At 43.3% G+C, this 15,378-nt stretch overlaps 1 protein-coding gene and 1 long non-coding RNA gene across 2 annotated transcripts in view; one reads left to right on the forward strand and one right to left on the reverse strand.

Annotated features, from left to right (window-relative positions):
- Positions 1-1,951: 1,951 nt before the first annotated feature.
- LOC120749695 (uncharacterized) lies at positions 1,952-4,193 on the reverse strand. The gene is made up of 3 exons (XR_005699747.1): positions 4,082-4,193; positions 3,741-3,914; positions 1,952-3,656 (listed from the first exon to the last, which is right to left on the reverse strand). It is a non-coding gene; the product is annotated as an uncharacterized LOC120749695 (long non-coding RNA).
- The window catches only part of CARS2 (cysteinyl-tRNA synthetase 2, mitochondrial), a 36,657-nt gene continuing 24,079 nt past the window's right edge, over positions 2,801-15,378 (forward strand). Inside the window, exons 1-7 of the mRNA XM_040057369.1 lie at positions 2,801-2,869; positions 3,885-3,966; positions 5,168-5,219; positions 9,417-9,534; positions 12,120-12,191; positions 12,783-12,888; positions 13,608-13,691. Of these exons, the coding sequence (XP_039913303.1) occupies positions 2,801-2,869; positions 3,885-3,966; positions 5,168-5,219; positions 9,417-9,534; positions 12,120-12,191; positions 12,783-12,888; positions 13,608-13,691 (583 nt within the window). The remainder of the gene's footprint in view (positions 2,870-3,884; positions 3,967-5,167; positions 5,220-9,416; positions 9,535-12,119; positions 12,192-12,782; positions 12,889-13,607; positions 13,692-15,378) is intronic.

Raw genomic sequence — 15,378 nt, forward strand, 5'->3', positions numbered from 1 at the left:
CCTCAGCAGGTGGAAACCACTGACAAAGACACCAATCTGAACCCTGACTGAATTCATACCAACCCTTAGACTTGTTTCTGTCAGCTGTGGTGCGGGACCCAAACACTTCGGATGAACATACACAGGCAGTGTATGTCGGAGCAGTTGGTGGGTAGGTTTTCTGAACAACAGGAGGTTGTGCTAAAAGCGAATAGATTTTTGGTAAGAGCAAGAAAGTTTAATTGGTTGTACATGTCCACTCATGAATTTTCTTTTGCAGTGTTACTCCCTGTCCCCAGAAATACTCTTTTCAAATAGGTTTCTCAAGATGATTTCTCTTTCATAAAACATACCCTTTACCTTGTGAATATTTGGTGGAATGGCCATTCAATATTTACAATATTTCTGAGCCAAACATTTTAATAAGATTGAGGCAATTTTTAGTCTCCTTTTAGAAATCAAACAAGATTCTGAAACAAACCAATAAGAAACTAGATATTGTAAAAATTAAAGGACTATGAAAGTTAAGTCAAAATGTGTCTGTAATTACAGATTACTACAGAGCACCAACAGAAATTTTCCACTGCAGTGGATTTAGTGCATCTTTGCTTTTTGTTATTAATTTGTCTTTATAACCTTTGCCCTCGTATTTTCTCAGGTTCCTTGCCTTATTTCTGAACTAGAACTTGATGAGAAGGGCCACAGATACTGGAAGCATGCTCTTGTTAACACAGCAAATGCAGCCTTTTTCCTCTGTCAACAATTCTAAGATGGTGTGGTTGAACTTTTTAGAAGAAAAAATAACAGCACCTTTAGCAACAGGGGGAAAACCATAAAACATTACAAAGCATATGTCTCCTAATAATAAATGGAAATGGAAAATTGTTTTTAGCTTTATTCATATATGATACAAAACATGCTCTGGGATCTTACCTCTGGAGGCAAGCCTAATAGGTATTCCTGGGACTGGAAACCAGAAAATAAAAAAGCCAGGGGAGCCCAAAGCCCCAGAGATGCTCCCTGTCCACCACAGAAATGCTGCCAGCACTGCTGGTGGACAGCACACACAGCTGTGCTTCTAACAGACTTCCTTCTTGATCAGGGATGGAGGGGAAACAGTGCCTTCTTACGGCACAGAAAACATAGAGATCCCTTTTAAGGTGTTCAGGAATCACCCCTTTACCTTAGAATTTCAGTTTTTAATTTAAAGGAAGTTTTAGCCTTAATGACTCCTAAGAAAAACACGAGAATGTGACCTGACAATATTAAATACACGTGTGTCCCCTTGAAACAACAGTGTACCTGAAGCTCAGACAGACTTACTGCAGTGGGATTGTGACTAAGAGCTGTACTCTCCGCAGATCACATTTCCCCCTGGCTATTCAGCAAGTACAGAGGTAACAGGAGTACTGCAGGGCCAGGCCTGGCACTGATCATATGTACCTTGGCTCCAACTGCTTGCAACCGCTAAAGGCATCTTCTCCTCCAGGTGGAAGCCAAGGTTTCCTGATGGCATGAAATCTTTTCCTGCTGTTCTGCCTTTCTGGTAGATGACTGTTGTGTCCTTGCATGTGTTCCAGAGCAGGAATAAGGGTAAGGTATAGGTGGCATAAAGTGGAGGTATGCTTACAGCCACAGACCAATTGATTCTGAGAATGCTGGTATTTTTAACATGAATAGTTTATGGGTTTTATCCATGAGGATTAGTTTTGCTTTTATTTGAAATTAGGTTCTTTTTGTACTTTGGTGCTTGAAGACCACTTTCCACTGTTCCACTGGATATATTCTACTGCATTAAATCTCAACTGTGCATGATGTTAGCTGTTTATTTCAGGCATTTAATAGTTGTAGCTTTTCCCACCCTCAGAAAATAACATTTTACAGCAGGACATAGAGGTTTTGGGACTAAATGCTAAAAGCCAGTCTGGCTAGCACAGACACTAAGCCTTCTGAAACCAATGGGAAAGAAAAAAGCTCTTGCATTCTTCTGATCTGTTGGCAGTTTCATCCATGATAGCTAAACCTGGAATTAAGGCTAAAAAACATCAATTGTTACTTAGTATTTATTTGAACTCTCTCAAAGTACTTGCAACCGTACAGAACAAAGAAGACAACAGAGTTAATGACAACTCTTAACTAGAGGTGTGTTGAACAGCAAGCCATCAAAACCAGCTCATTATGGAAGCTGAAATAATTGGCTTGTGAAGCTTCCTGAGAAACATATAAAGCAAATATTTACAAAGGTTATTGGATGGTATCTTGAATTTCATCCTAGGTAGGCTTACATTAACAAGACCACAAAATAGGTTTCTTATTTGATTTTATCTGAGTTAAGATTATTAAATGACAAATTCTATGGAAAGTACCTATTAAAAGAAAAAGGAAACATTTGCCACTGGTAGGGCTTTATATCTGATATGCTCTAAAATGAAGTAAGGTGTAGACAGACATCAAGTATTATGTAAAAGCAATAATTATAAATGGTCTTATTACTTATGAGAAAAATCTATTAATTAATCCCTGGCAGATAGGAGAGGAAACAATACAAACTGTGAGGCAGCTCACCACAGGCAGACCTGCAGCATCTAGTCAAGAGAAGCTGTGAGCATTCAGTATTACCTTCCTCCCAAAGGCCAGCAAGGTACTTCAGCAGGTAATACAGTGGTCTGAAAAAGGCTCTGCCCTGAACAGCCTGTTTAGAGGATTGTGTGGAAGACAGTCAGGAGCAGGACACACAATGTGCTGCCACTGGCAGTTCACTCTCTCTACTACAGAAGCAAGGGTGGCCACAATTGGAGCTCAGAGGCCTTGACTTCAACATATGCCAAGAGGGTGCTTCCTGAAGATGGCAGTAGACCTGCAGAACTCCTTGGCAAAGCCTGGGATTGATGTGGGTTCACAGAGAATGGGGAAATTAATGGTACAGAAATCTACTGGGGATAGGTACAAAAACTTGAGGGGTGGTGAGGCAAAAGAAACCCACAAGGCATTCAGTTGAGGATGCCATCTGGTTGGAAGCTGGAAAAATATCTGTGAAAATATTCAAAGAATCATAGAAAAGCTTGGGTAGGCAGGGACCCTAAGGATGATCCAGTTTCAACTCCTCTCTCATGGGCAGATGCCTTTCACTTAGACCAGGTTGCTCAGAGCCCCGTCCAGCCTGGCCTTGAACACTTCCAGGGATCGGGCATCCACAGCTTCTCTGAGCAACCTGTTCCAAAGCCTCTTTACCCCATAAGTAAAAAATTTCTTCCTAACATCTACCTAAATCTCTCCTCTTAGTTCAAAACTCTTCCCCCCTTGTCCTATCATTATCTGTACCTGTAAAAAGTCACTCTCCCCTTTTAAGTTCTCTTTAGGTACTGGAAGGTGCTGTAAGGTCTCCCTGGAGCCTTCTCCAGGCTGTACAACCCCAACTCTCTCAGCCTTTCTTCATAGGATAGCTGTTCCATCCCTCTGATCATCTTTGTGATTATAAGCTTGTGGAATTCTCACTTGTTTCCTTGGTACCTGCTCATAGTCACTTTTGGAAACAAGGTACTAGTTCAAAAATACTTTGGGTACCCTTATGTCTGTTCCATCACACTGTTATTCACTCTAGTTGAGTAGCTTATAGTTTCCCAAGTGGTTCAAGGTACTGCAGCCAGTTAAATTCCATTTTCTCGATATGCTCTGCTCTGAAAGAAAAAAAAAATATTAAAAGTCCCCAGTGAAGAAGCAGACCTTGACAATCATCTGGGCTAAAGGCCAGGGTACCTTACCAAGTACTCGGCGGCACTTGCTGTCTTTTCTGAAAATGCCCAGGTCAGGTAACACTTTATACGTGGGAGTCAGGGGGCTGCGTGTTTTCTGAGACTGATTTATTAAGTCCAATTTGGGAATGTCACACCATGTTTTATTTTCAGGAACTAACAAGCTGCCAGCCATTCTCTCACCTGAAAAGCAACGCAAAAACAGTTTCACTCCCCAAAGTGACCGAATTGACATGACACAGTGGAGACCATTTTGCTAAGTTAGTCACACATTTTCTGCAAACATCTCCCTTAAAAACCTCGCCAGAAGAAGCCGCGACGGGGTTATACCGAAGCCCAAGGCTACGTACACGCTGTTTCAGGGGCCCCGGCCGGCCCAAGGCCCGTCCTGCCGGCTCACCACAGTCCCGCTCCGCAAGGCCGGCGCGGCCGCGGCGCTGTCCCCGCGGCCCGGCGGGAGCTGCCCTGCCCGGCCCGGCCCGGCCCGGCCCCGCCCGCAGATCCCGCCCCTTCCTGCGCCCCGGCCGTGGCCGCCCCGCTCTCCTGTGGGTCGGGATCGGGCGGCGCGGCTGTCGCGGCTGGTTGTGCCCGCTCCCCGCCCGCCGCCGGGCAGCGTGCGGGCCATGCTGCGCGGGGCGGCGGCGGCGGCGGCGGCCCGGCGGTGCGGGCTGGGCCTCGCTGCCGGTGCCGATGGCGGCGGCGGCCCGGGGCAGGCGGGGGCGCGGCGGTGCTCGGGCGCGGCGCGGCGGCGGCGGTGGGCGCCTCCGGCGGGGAGCGACAGCGGGATCGTGGCTTACAACAGCCGGAGCCGGAGCAAGGAGCCGCTCGTGCTGGCCACGGAAGGAGTGGCGACCTGGTAGCGCCTTGCGGCGCGGCGGGCGGGCGGCTTGGGGTGGCGGCCGTGGCAGGAGCGGGTTGTGTTCGGAAACAGCTCCTGTGACCAGTTCTGGGCTCCAGTGCACGAAAGACGGAGCTACTGGAAAAGGTCTAGCGAAGGGTCACGAAGGTGATTAGGGGACTTGGAGCATCTCTCTTATGAGGAGAGACTGCAGGAGCTGGGCTTGTTTAGTCTAGCGGAGAGAAGGCGGAGGGGATGTCATTAATACATATAAATATCTCAAAGATGGGTGCCAGGAGGATAGTGCCAGGCTCCTTTTGGTATTGCCCAGCGACAGGACGAGGAGTAGTGGCCATAAACTAAAACACAAGAAGTATTGCCTCAGCATGGGAAAGAACTTCTTGGTGTTGAGGGTGGCAGAGCACTGAACAGGCTGCCCAGGTGGCTCGTTGAGACTTGCTCTCCGGAGACACTCAAAACCCACCTGGACACATTCCTGTGTCACTTGCTGCAGGTGACCCTGCCTTGGCAGGGGTTTGGACTGAGTGATTTTCCAGCCCTAACAATTCTGTGATTCTGTTTGTCTCCCCTCTCTGCAGGTACAGCTGCGGACCGACGGTGTACGACCATGCACACCTTGGGCACGCCTGGTGAGTCGTGGATTGCAGCCTGGGGTCATCCAGGCAGATAAACAGTGCTGGATATTCCCGCACTAGTGGTGCCGGGGGATCCAGGCAGATACAGGGTGCTAGACATCCCCAGGCTGCAGTGTATGTCTGGGTGACAGAGCTGTGACTGGTGACACAAAAGCCCAGCCCTTTGCCTCCTGTGCTATGCAAAGGGCAAAAGTCTGTTTGTTCTGTATTTTTTCCTCTTGGGCTGATGTTAGTCCATAAAAGGGGCTGTTGGTTCTGCTGCCTGGCTGAGGCAGGGAGTGCATGTCTGTGTCTTGGGAAGAAGCATTAGGAATGTGTGCATTTTGCTTGGGTAGGGTGAGTTATTTCAAATCATACCAGCATAATGTAACCTCTTGTGCGCAGGAGTTGTGATCCTGGAGCAGAGCCTCTCGCCTGTGAAAAGATAGTTTCACGTCAGGTTTAGTTGGCACAAAGGAAAAGCCATATGCAGGGTTGGCTAATAGAAAGGTACTTTCAAGGTTTACAGATGAGCACGTCGGATCTTAAATCTCAGGAAGTCCAGGTAGCTTAAAGGCCTTTTTGCATAGTAACACTGCAGTGGCTTACTATGTTTAAGAATAAAAAAGCAGTCCAGAACAGCGCAGGTTTTCCTCTGTAGTTCTTTAGGATTGTTGGAATAATAAGCTAGCTTCATTATAAGTAACTTTGAAAAAGTACTTTAAATACGCCAGCGGAGGTTGCTGCTCCTTGTTTCAAAACCACACACCTGATGTGTAGGCAAGCAGAGTTTCTGCTGTTCCTGTGAAACTGAGGGGAGTTGCAGCAACTCAAGCTGCTCTTAAAGTTCTGTCTCTGCATTCTTAGAAAGCAAGTTGTGTTGGGCTCTTTGAAAGAGCAGGGGTTTATCAGATAATTGCCATCTGTATGAAGATCAGATATTGTGCATTTCAGTAACTGAATAATTCCCTTTCAGTGTAAGGGGTTTCACAGCTTTTTGTCCTGTCTCAGCTTCATTCAGAAACTTGTGTTGAATCTTGCTCCTGTTGAACTGAGCCATTGCAGTAACTGTACAACTGCTGCTTTGTTCTGTAAAAAGGAAGACTTAAAATACCAGTTACATAAAAGTACTGTTGTCAGTGCTAATGTTAGTGCTGCTGTACTGTTGTGTATATGCAGTGGTATATTTTTCCTCCTTGCTTTTGTCAAGTCTCAGCAGAAAACTGACCTAGCTTTTTACTGGTGACCTAAAAATCAAGAAAATGATATCTTGGACTTTTTATTTGTACTTAGTATCTTCAGGGGAACTTTTTTTATTATTTGAAAGTCATACCAATTTGTGTATTTAAATCTACAGCTGTTGTGATACAGGCTTCATTACAGTTTACCTTGAAATAATTACAATTTAAAGTCATCACTTTAAAATAACTGTGTAAAAAAGATGGTTATGAGTTTCTTGTCTTTATCCCTCAGTTGAGGTTCCCTAGTGTGGTAAGGCCTGTGTTCCCTGACATGGTGTAATAGAGAAGGGAATTGCAGAGGTGCTTAAGTCCTAAAGGGTATAGTTGATCTAGACCACAATGTTTTATAGAGGTGGAAAATGTTACCCTTTGGTCTTGCAGCTGTCTGCGGCTTTTAAATGTCTGTTTTTTTCAGTAGTTCTCTTGCCCTCAGACTTTTTTGATTAAAAGAGGGAGTAGAAAGGCCTTGCTTACACTTGCCTGTTTTTTTACCCTAAATCTTTTCTTACCCATGTCTGAACTAGCAATTTCAAGCTTTCCCATTGTGGAAGTTCGCCATACATCTGCGTCATCCAGGTCTGACCTCTTCACTTGCTGATTTAAGAAAGAGTGGTTAGTGCTGAATATTGCCTTTGGTGTATCATGCAGGTACAGCAGGTATAATTCTCTCTTTTAGCACCTCTTTAAGCACCTTCACGTGTTGTTCCTGTTGCATGGCAGGGTGTCTGCACTGAAGACCTTTTGCTCTCTTTTCTCATCAGTTAAACCCTCCAGCGTGGGAGGAGTTGGCTGCTCCTTTCCAGTATCTCTGGTCTTACACATGTCAGTGTTGACATCCTGTTGCTCAGCTGATTTGTTCAGGATGGCTGAGCGCTCTTGGTTCAATTTATTTATTTATTTATTTATCTATTTATTCATTTATTTGAAATGTTTTTTCCCCCAGTAGCTAGGTCAAACCATAGATCATCTGAAATGTATGCTGCTGTTGGGGACTAGGAGGTGCACTGGGAAAGAGCATAAACTCAAATGGAGTGGTGGCTGTTGCTACTCTGCTGCTCTTGTTAAATACGGTCATTTTGTTGTACTCCTGCCACATGTTCTCTTCTCACTAGAATTCCGTTTTTTCCCCCTCTGTCTTGCATTTGACTTGTGTCAAACAACAAATGCAGCAGGTAGTAAAGCAGAAATGGATCATCGAAATGAGTTTGAGATCCTTGAGGAGAATTTGGAGTTAATGGCATTATTTTTCTCCTGTCTTCTTTCCATTCCACAAGGAGTTCTTATTTCTCTAAATAATTTAACATTCTCTAGTATGTTGTGCTTCCAGTCTTAAAAACAGATGCACTTGCCTGCCTTCATATGGCATTGAACACCCATTCTATATAGAGAAAAAAGTAAGACAGGCAAATAATACTATTTTTTTCCCCCAGTTCTGGGTCTGACCTTGACTGTAGTGATTTGATGTGCAGCCTCGTTGGCATCCAGGTTCCTGGCTGAATGCTTTGAAGTAAGAGTAAAACCAAGCACGAGAGATTTCTCTTGTGCGGCCTCTGCTACCCCCTGATCTTGACTGTCTGTTTGTTTTGGCTTTTTTTTTTTTTTTTTTTTTTTTTAAATCAGTTCTGAAGTGGTAAAGACCCTGCTTTCTGAGGTATCAGGAAATCTGCTCTGGTTCTTGCAGAGTTTCTTTCATTAATTCATTTGGAAGATGAGAGGGAACAGTGTGAAATTTTTGCCTGCTCTGGGAACAGTGACTGCCGGGCTGTTAAATCTATTATCAAGCTTTTGATGCTGGCCTTGTTCCTCTGAACAGGATCCAGAGACCAATTTAATATTCTTACAGAATTGTGTCACCACATTAGATGAACCTTACTCCCAGTGAGCTTCTGTTCATTAAAAAACTATCTCCCTGGCAGCAGGGCTTTCAATAAGTCTTTTTTCAGCATGGGCACGGTGCAAACAGCAACAAAAAGTATTTTTCTTCATCAAGTTATTATGTATCTGTAAATCAGTAGCTCAGTGCTACCTGGCACCTGCAGGGAAGGGTGCAAATCCATTTCTGGTAGTTGCTTACTCTTCTTTGTTCTGACAGCCATGGGAGTTGCAGTTTGTGTGATGCCGTGGGTAAAGTGAGAACCTGTAGGTTTTGGAGAAAACAGAGCCCAGAAAGGCTGCGGATTCTCATCATCTTGCAGGGCAGACCAAGAGTTTTTAGTTACCTTCTAGTATCCCACCTAATAATAGGGTTTAACTCAGTCAAAGTGTGTTTTGAGTATTACAAGTGGAGAGTCCTTGAGCAGAAGGAGCTGCAACAGCCATATACAGCTTGTTAATCCATCAATCTATCAGCATTAAATACTCTGCTTTGTGACAAAGCCCTGGATAATTTTCAGAATAACTTTTGTTCTCAAGTGTAAATAAAAGAAAATAACCTATAGAGCATCTACTCTTTGGTCTCAGAAAAGATCTGTGGTGGTGTGTGAATGAAATACTTTATTGGTGCCTGATATCTGTTGGTACTCAACCCTAAGAAAAGCTCATTTGAATCCTGCTTTATTTCTTCCTGTTTCGCTGCATGACTTTTGAAAACCAGTTAGGATATACTAAGCCCAGGGGATGTATTTCAAAAATATCTGATCTCTGTGTCTTATTTTGTCCTGTTGGCTTTGAAAGAGTCTCCCAGCTCATGTAGCCTGTGATGCCTTTTGAATAAAGAGATGCAACAAAGGAAAACACTCAGAAAATTTGATGTAATGTGTCACTAATGCCAGAAGAGGGTAGGCCAGTTCAAGAGAAATTTGCTTGACTTCCATGCAGGTAGCATCTGGTTTTGGAAAAACACCTTATGCACTGAAGATCTTTTCATTGCGGGTTTGGAGTAGTTAGATTGTTCCTATGGCTGTTGGTTATTTTTGTTTAAGTTTATTCTTACTACTGCATGTTCAAAAGCTCGTGTTTCTTTCTGTTCCAGCTCCTATGTTAGGTTTTATATAATTCGAAGGATAATGACAAGGTTTTTTGGAATTGAAGTTCTCATGGTGATGGGGGTCACAGACATAGATGACAAGATTATAAAAAGAGCCAATGAGGTAGGTGTTCACTGCAATCTTTGACTAACCTTTCTAGTACTTTCTAAGCTGCTTATTTAGGAAAGTTAACCTGGGTTTGGGGTTCTTTTGTTACGTTTGTTTTGATTAATAGATAATAAAGGTTGAGATTTCTGGTCCCCTGGTGTGGCTGTAATGGGTCTGGGAGTGAGGAGGGCTGAGTGTTGAAGCTGTGTGTGGTTAGATGGGTACGGAGCTGTGTGACGGGGAGAGGCAGAGAGGGGGCTGCCTTACAGCACCCACAGCTGGGATTCTCCTGCCCTCTCCCCCTGCCTGAGAGGCTAGCAGGGAACAAAATCCCTGCGTGAGTCCTCAGCACAGCAAAATTACTGCAGAACTTAGCAGCCAGAAGGGTTCAGAGCGAGTTCTGGAGAAGTGTCTGTCGTGTGCCGTGATCACGAAAGGCAGTAGGAGCAGCACTGGCACGTGAGGCTGAGGGCAGTTCCTGGAAGGTGCTGAGCACCATCTAGCTGCAATGTCAGCACCTTGGGAAGCTTCATCAGGCCCGAGTTCGTCACCTACAGGAAAGTTAACGTTGTGTGGTGGGTAAGTCTTGCTAAGACTGCGACTGTAGGTGGTTCTCAGCTGACTTTTTTTACCAGATGAGCTTGGTGAAGGATTATTGCAATTAATTTTTTAAAATTGTTTTAAAAACACTATTTGAACCCTGAAGCACTCAGAGTGTATTCTGTGTTTTATTTTGCATTTTGAGTATTTTAGTTTCATTTGATTTTAGAATCTATAACTCATGTCTTCAGGATCATAAGTGAATGTGTTGGATTGAATTGCAGTTGCAAGCTTTAAGATTGTTTCTTGGAGCCAGAGAATTTAACAGCTGTTCTGTTTACTTATCTTTAGGTAAACGGTTACTTTTGCAGTTAAATACAGGCTCCTGCATTCAAATGAATTCTAGCACACCACTCGTGTAGAAACATGTCTGTTCCTTTAGTCCATTTGCTTGCAGCTTTCTAAGGCAGGAAACAATTTTAAAACAAACAACCCCCCTCCAAAACTCAGGCATTTTAAATCTATGTTTGCATTTTAAATTTTTTCTTATTGTCAGAATATCTTAGAGATTTTATATCTGAGGAGGGGGAAACAATGTGTGGCTTTACTACATTCTTTGGTTCTATGAAGTTGTCTTTTCTTGGCTTTTTTTTTTTTTTTTGGTAACTTTTTCAAATGTTTGCTCAACCATTTTGTTTGGATGGCCAAGGCCTCTCCCTCAGTAGCCTGCTTTTATTGTTGGAACCCGTGCACCTGAAGCATTACAGTGGTAGAATCAACATGCCTAAGCTTGTTCTTCATCCCCTGGTGGGGTTCATGTGGGGGAAACCTGCAAGTTGGGTACTAGTTTATGATGAACATGCTGCATGCCATCAGTGGTCCTTTGAGAGAAAGATGAGTCTCTCTGTGTGTTGAACATCCATCTGGATGGGAGGAAATTCCCCATCTTCTTTCTTCAGGCACCACTGTTTCTCTCTTGATCAAAGAAGCAGCTGAGCTGTCTAGGGAGATGAATCCAGTCACTGGTCTGTAGGCAGGAGCATGTCATTTTTTTTTGGTGCTGAGCATCCTCATCTTGTTGCTGCATGAACATCTGGACTGTCTTCACCAGAACTCCTGCTTTGTCCAGGAGTTTGTACAAACAGTGGTACCCACCTGCTCTCTCAAAATCGGAAACCATGGAGATGCTCCAGGAATGAACTGGAAGTGATGAAATGAGATTTATGTTGTTAATAACTCGGTTACCTGCAAGATGGAGACTGACACTATGTTGTCTTCTCCCCAGTAGTTTATTCTCAGAGATGATGTAAAAGCATGCATTTGAAACACTTTGATACCATGCTGTTGCTTGCTAGGGCAGGTTTTGCTGTCATGCATCTTTCAATCCCTGGCCTCTTCTGTACATTTGAGAACAAATACCTTACCATGTACAAGTACCTTTCCTTTTGGATTGCATTTTCTCCCCTCTGGAAGAGGAACCTGTTCATATTCCATGAATGAGAAATGTAGAGAAGGTGCTTGAGAAACGTCGAACTTGGCGAAGTGTGGAACTGGCTTTCGGTATTGAGATCTATGAGCACCCATGATCTGCTGAAATAGCTTATTTTTCTTAATCACTGAAAATTAATATCTTGTCTCATCCTGCAAGTCTCTGATCTGTCTTTCTGACACGTAGGTGGTATTGGTGTTTCCTGTGTGTAAGTTGAATGGTTTTTATGTCCTGGGTGTGGTAGTATATTTTGTCACTGGAAATGAATGACCCTCTCAAGAGGAAAATAATAAGAGAGGGAAGGAGTTTGTTATTTTAGTCTTTGGTTTCTTTCTCTTAAAAGAGATACATTAATATTTTGGAAGCTGAGACACATAAATGAAATACTACTTGTAAGTTATTTATAACTTAGGTCTCCTCCCTGTCAATGTTAGATTAATAAGCCTTTCTGACTCTACCTTGGGGGCTCTCTAAGTCTTCCAATTAGCTGTTAGCTGTCTTAGGAAAGATTGCCGTATTTTATGTCATTACTCTGATTTATGATTTGCTAATCTGTTTCTCTTTTTTTCAGATGAATATATCACCAGTAGCTCTTGCTCGTATTTATGAAGAAGACTTTAAACAAGATATGGCTGCCTTAAAGGTACAAATACTCAAGATTCTAAATTTAAGAGGATTTCTAAGCAATTATTTTGGTAAAGAATCTGGTTTTGAGAGTTTGATCTGAAAAAATAAATTTGTTGCTCGCAAACTGAGTGCTGATTTGCTTTTTCATTTTTCTGGAACGATATTCCACACCTTTTGATTAAGGAAATGTGGGGAGATGCAATCCGGAGCTTTGGAATGAACAAGTTACATTTCTTTTGGTACATTTTTTTTTTCCATATTCAGTAGATCCTTGATTCACAGATATTGCATGTTTACTATAATGCAGAAATAGCCTGATTGAAAGCTTAGGAAACACGAAATCTTCTTTCATCGATTTCAAGTGACTTTGCTTCTTGTCTCCCTGTCAGAAGCAGGGACTGAGCCACTGGGAAAAATTTGGGGTTTTTTGCCACCCCTCAAATATCTTTCTCGTGTATGTATTATCTCAAATACTGCTAATGATTTTTTTATGATACTTGCAACTTTATTTTGTAGATAAAATTGAGGAGAATGTTCTTTTTGTTTGTTTCTTAGAGTGAAGGAACACATTGGCAATGTGTTAATGAGATGTTACTCTTTCTTTAAGGTCCTTCCTCCTACGGTATATATGAGGGTGACTGACAATATTCCTCAGATAATTTCCTTTATAAAAACCATAATTTCCAATGGACAAGCTTATGCAACCTCACAAGGTAAGACTTTGAGCAAGGTAACTCCTTGTTCAGGACATGTATAGGAAGTCACTCTCAGTAATCCTGTTTTGGAATCTGATGAGGTACCCTGTGCCAGGCTTTCCTTCTGTTGCTTAACAGGATGTGAGTGAATTGTTTATGATGGCATGAGTGGGCAGAACAACTATTACTCAATTTCTAAGTTAAATGTATCTCATTACTTAATATAATTGTTTACTGTAATAGACTGCTGTCTAAACTCCTTGGGGAAATCCTGGCCTGCTTTCTACAAGAGAGCTGGGGGAACCTCTGGAGAGGAGCTCTGAAGAGCACCTCCTATGTGCTGTAAAAGATGTGTCTGCAAAGCAGAATGCGTGGGTTTCTTTTTTTAGCAGAGCTGGTGGTTGTAGAAGATTTCAAGTGCATTGTAACTGGACTAGGTGTGGCTTGAGCTGCAGTAGGGGAGGGGATTGCTGAATGTGCATGGGCAAGGAAGAACCTGGGAGATCTCCAGAATTCCAAGTTATGCTATGGGCAGAATGAGCATGTGCACAGAGGTTACTGAAAGGCAGAGTAACGTGGAAACATCTGCTACTACGTTTGCAGTATTTCTGAATTTCTAAATCAGAATTTCAAATGAGCGTGGAAGAGCACTTTGTTTTGCTTTCAGGGAGATGTTATCAAGTTCTCATCAATGTGCCCCATCTTTGCCGTACAACTAAACATTTCTTTTGTATTAGGCAATGTTTATTTTGATGTTAAATCCTGGGGAAAAAGATACGGAGTGTTAACTGGTATTAACCCTGATACCCAAGATGAAGCAGGTAAGTTCGTGGCATCAGCTTACTTATGTTAGTGCATTGTTGGAATGCATTTTGCATCTATGTGCAGACTTTCATTCGACAGTCTGAAAGAGTTTTCTAACCCATTGTGTATAGCTAAGTTGCTGGTTAATTAAGATTGCAGTGCTTTCGTAGTTGTTTTTTACGGCACTCGCTGTTGCCAGCGCAGGAGGAAACTTGATTTTTCCTTTCATCCTTCCCTCTATACCTTTATCCTGGTACCTTAGAACGATTAGGATTCTTAAGCAATTTTAATTAAATACTTGGCAGTGGTTCATAGAAACTTCACAGTGAGGGGGTGTTCTTGCTGTTGCACTAGCCGGCAGTGAGGTACGCAAGGGCAAACACAGGAAAGCCTCACCGGCCGTGTTACTGCTGGGGCAGTTGCACTGCTCTGAAGCTAACTGGATCTGATCGTGTCTCTGCATCAGATAATTTGATGCACATCTCCTGTATCCTTTTGCAAACTAAAGTCACAATTAAAAGAGAAATCTGTTTGTAATTACTGAAAATGCCTTGGAGGCTGATGCTCAAGTGCAGCCAGAACTTCTCACAGTTCTGCTCTGGAGTTTTTTCAGCATTACAACTCACAGAGGGAATGTGCCTTGTTACCAGTTATTTAGAGGTAATTACTGGCTGCAGAGAGCCAGCAGCCTCCTGGGCTGCACAGGGAAGAGCATTGCTAGCAGGTCAGTGGGGGTGATCCTTCTCTGTTCTGCTCTGGTGAGGCGTGCCTGGAGTGTCTGGTGCTGGGCTCCCCAGAACAGCAGTGGAATGGACATAGTGGAGAAGGGCCAGCAAAGGGCCACAAATATGATGGAGGTACTGGAGCATCTTTGATTTGAGGAAAAGTGACAGAGCTTGGACCACTCAGCCTGAAGGAGAGAAGGCTCAGGGGAATCCTACCCATGTGTACTCATACTGCTGGAGGGAATAAAGTAGATGGCAAACTTTTCTCAGTGCTGCTTGGTGGCAACAAGAGGCACCAATCACAACTTGAAACATGGGAAATTCCATTTAAAGCTAAGCAAAATCCTTTTTACCCTGAGGATGGTTAACACAGACCACATTGCTCAGAGAGGCTGTGGAGTCTCCATCCTTGGTGATAATCAAAGCCCCACTGGACACCATCGTGGGCAGGCTGCTGTAGCTGTGCCTGCTCTGAGCAGGGGGTTGGATTGACTGTCCCCAGATGTGCCTTCCAGCCTCAGCTGTGATGATGTGTTTTACCCTGCTTCCCCTCTGGTCACAACTAAGTGTGTTCTTATCTCTAAAGATTTGGACGCTTGTTTGCTTACAACTGAGAAGTTGAAGAGTGCTCTTTTGTAGCAGTTTACTCAAAAAAGAGCAAAAGAGGGTTGGAGTCAGCAGATACTCGTCAGTCAGTATCTAGTAGCAGTCTAGTAAAAGAGCCCAGGTGAAGAGTCAGTAAATAAAACTAGGGTTATATTTCTGTCTCTTTAGTTCTTAGGTATTTTGAATTGTATGATTCTAAATGTGAGGTCGTGTATTTGTCAGAGAGAAAGTCCAGAGTCCAGAACCCTGTTCTGTGTATTTGATTGGAGGTTAGGAGTCAGCAGAGATGAACAGTCCTGCGGTATTGTGACAAAAAACTACTGCATCCTTGGCAATGTAGTGAAGGAAGGAGCAAAAAAGCTGGGAGGAAACC

Source organism: Hirundo rustica, chromosome 2, assembly GCF_015227805.2.
Source record: "Hirundo rustica isolate bHirRus1 chromosome 2, bHirRus1.pri.v3, whole genome shotgun sequence".
NCBI classification, from domain to species: Eukaryota; Metazoa; Chordata; class Aves; order Passeriformes; family Hirundinidae; genus Hirundo; species Hirundo rustica.